We start from the raw sequence: 2,500 nt of genomic DNA, 5'->3' as shown, positions 1-2,500 counted from the left end.
GAAATAAGTGTCTGACACAAGAGCGTAAATTAGCATGGTCATCTGTGACTAAGCTGCCAAAGGATATATATATATATATATATATATATATATATATATATATATATATATATATATATATATATATATATATATATATATATATATATATATATATATATATATATATATATATAAATAATATATATATATGTCAAGGTGTTTGTGGTATACAGAAATACATATATATATATGTACATATATATGTATATGTGTGTAAATATTAAGTTAATCCACCTTGCATTAATGTAATTGTGTCAGTAAAAAATAAAAAATTTGGCAAAATCTTTCTTCAAAAATCAGTTATCGGTATCGTTTTTGAGGAGCAGAAACTTATCTGTATCGGTATTCCATCCATCCATCCATTTTCTATCACTTGTCCCTTTCGGGGTCAGCGTTATCTTGTACAAAAATTAATATATCGTACATCTCTAGTTTTTAGTTAACATTTCAGTATTTTCCTGTTACTTTACACCTATTTGCTTTTTTATTCCACTTTGTATGTTTTTATGTAAAAGTATCTTTAGGACACGCGTTGGGCTGCTAAATCTTTTTTCTGCGGGCCGGACTTTGGACACCCCCTCTTTAAAGTCACTCAAGTGTGATCCTCAGTACTTTGGGTAGTTTACACAAACATTTACGGTCTATCTCATGTTTGTTCAAGAGTGGGATTCAATATTTGTATGGAATAATAAATAGTGGGATGCACTTTGGTTTGTTGATGGAGCCCAAAGTCTAGTTGGAAGAAAACCCTGCAATAAGTAAACGGGCAGCTTTTGAAGGTTGACTGACAGTATATAAGAGCAGCTCTTGTTCATGATCTCTACACAGAAGCAAGAAGGAGCTCTCACCTGCAGGTTTGTACTCACATGCTTTTTGCCTTCTCTCTCATGCAGATTGTGATGACTCAGCAGCTCTTTTGTGCGACTTCCAAGGTTTCTCAGTCCGTCGTCTTCAACTTCTGCACCATCTTCCTGGCTAAGATGCTGACTGTGACTTTAGTTCTTTGTGCAATGGTGGCACTGGCTACAGCTGACGGTGAGCACCAAACGACCTAAATGTGCTTCTACAGGATTGACACAGAAACAGACGAGCGTTAACAGTCACTGGTTCTTGTTTGTCCACTCTAGATGCAGTTGTCGACTTTGCTGCGTCACAGTGTCCACCCAACTGGCACAAACACAACAACCGGTGTTTCATCTTTCAATCCTCCACCATGAACTGGGTTAATGCTGAGGTGGGTATCGTCATTTCATGCTTTTAGACAGCTGCTCTGTTGGTTTGGTGTGTAAGAGACGTGTCTCTCTGGCTCTACCCACTGCAGAACCAATGCCAGACCATGGGTGGGAACCTTGCATCGATACACCTGGCTGACGAGCATAACTTCCTTCAGACCTTGACTCAGTCAGAAGCATGGATTGGAGGCTCAGATTGCCAAACGGTAATACATTAACCTACATTTCTTTGGTGTGTTTTGAGGCTAACATGATTCACCACTTGTACAGGCTGGAAGCTGGTTTTGGAGTGATGGTACAGGCGTGTCCGGAACTTTCTGGTGTCCACAAAAACCAGACAACACACCACAAGAGTGCTGTCTGAAGACCAACACTCAAAGTACATCACAGTATTTCATGACTGATTTAAGATGTGATCTTAAATGCCGGCCAATCTCAGTGACTACATTTGTTAAAAAGAGATGACATTTTCTTTTTGTCAACAGTCGGCAAATGCTGGGATGACACCGCCTGTGACACACTACTGCCATTTGTGTGTGCAAAGTCTCTTTAGACTGCAGGTATGTACGGTGACGCTGTTTTGTTGCAGTCTCGTGCATATTCAAACTCTCTTTTTTATCAAAAGGCTGACCTGGACCCATGCAAGCAGAAGACTATGGATGGATGGATGGATATTTACCAACTGGAGAATATAACACAGACATCCTTTCATACATGTAATAAACATATTGAGAATTGACATGTGTATTTTGAATTGTTTTTTTTACAAATATTTACACACCTAGTTTGACCTGCATCCTCCAGTCGTCACGTGCACAGAAAAGGTAATAGACACAGGCCTAGTGTGTTCATAATGGACAGGTGGTACATTAGGACAATGTTCTAGCAGCAATATTTAATGTGCTGAGTATTTGCTCCTTCGCTGGAAAAAAAAGAGCTTATGAGTCATGGACCTTGAACTCAGTATTTTAAGTTAATGTCAACCAATGCTTCCCATCCAATCTGAGTGAGTTTAAGAGGTGCTGCAAAGAGGAATGGGTGAAACCGCTCAAAGATAGGTGTGCCAAGCTTGTGGCATCGTATTCAAAAAGATTCCAGGCTGTAATTTCTGCCAAAGGTGCATCGACAAAGCATCGAGCAAAGGCTGTACATGTCAATCAATTTTTCATTTTTTTCATTTCCTTTTTATTTATCTCCTTCATTGATGTGCATCTTTGATCGACAGA

At 38.8% G+C, this 2,500-nt stretch overlaps 1 protein-coding gene across 1 annotated transcript; it reads left to right on the top strand.

Moving 5' to 3' along the window:
• Positions 1-853: 853 nt before the first annotated feature.
• On the top strand, positions 854-2,013 carry LOC133633621 (type-2 ice-structuring protein-like). Its single transcript, XM_062026204.1, has 7 exons — positions 854-896; positions 975-1,077; positions 1,170-1,276; positions 1,364-1,480; positions 1,545-1,653; positions 1,760-1,834; positions 1,900-2,013. The coding sequence occupies exons 2-6, from the start codon at positions 1,023-1,025 to the stop codon at positions 1,825-1,827; spliced, it is 456 nt and encodes a 151-aa protein (XP_061882188.1). The 5' UTR covers positions 854-896; positions 975-1,022; the 3' UTR covers positions 1,828-1,834; positions 1,900-2,013.
• The last annotated feature ends 487 nt before the right edge of the window (positions 2,014-2,500 follow it).

The sequence above is a fragment of the Entelurus aequoreus genome, linkage group LG18 (genome assembly GCF_033978785.1).
Source record: "Entelurus aequoreus isolate RoL-2023_Sb linkage group LG18, RoL_Eaeq_v1.1, whole genome shotgun sequence".
Classification (NCBI taxonomy): Eukaryota; Metazoa; Chordata; class Actinopteri; order Syngnathiformes; family Syngnathidae; genus Entelurus; species Entelurus aequoreus.
The sequence above is the reverse complement of the archived record's forward strand: the minus strand, read 5'-3'. Positions and strand labels throughout refer to the sequence as shown.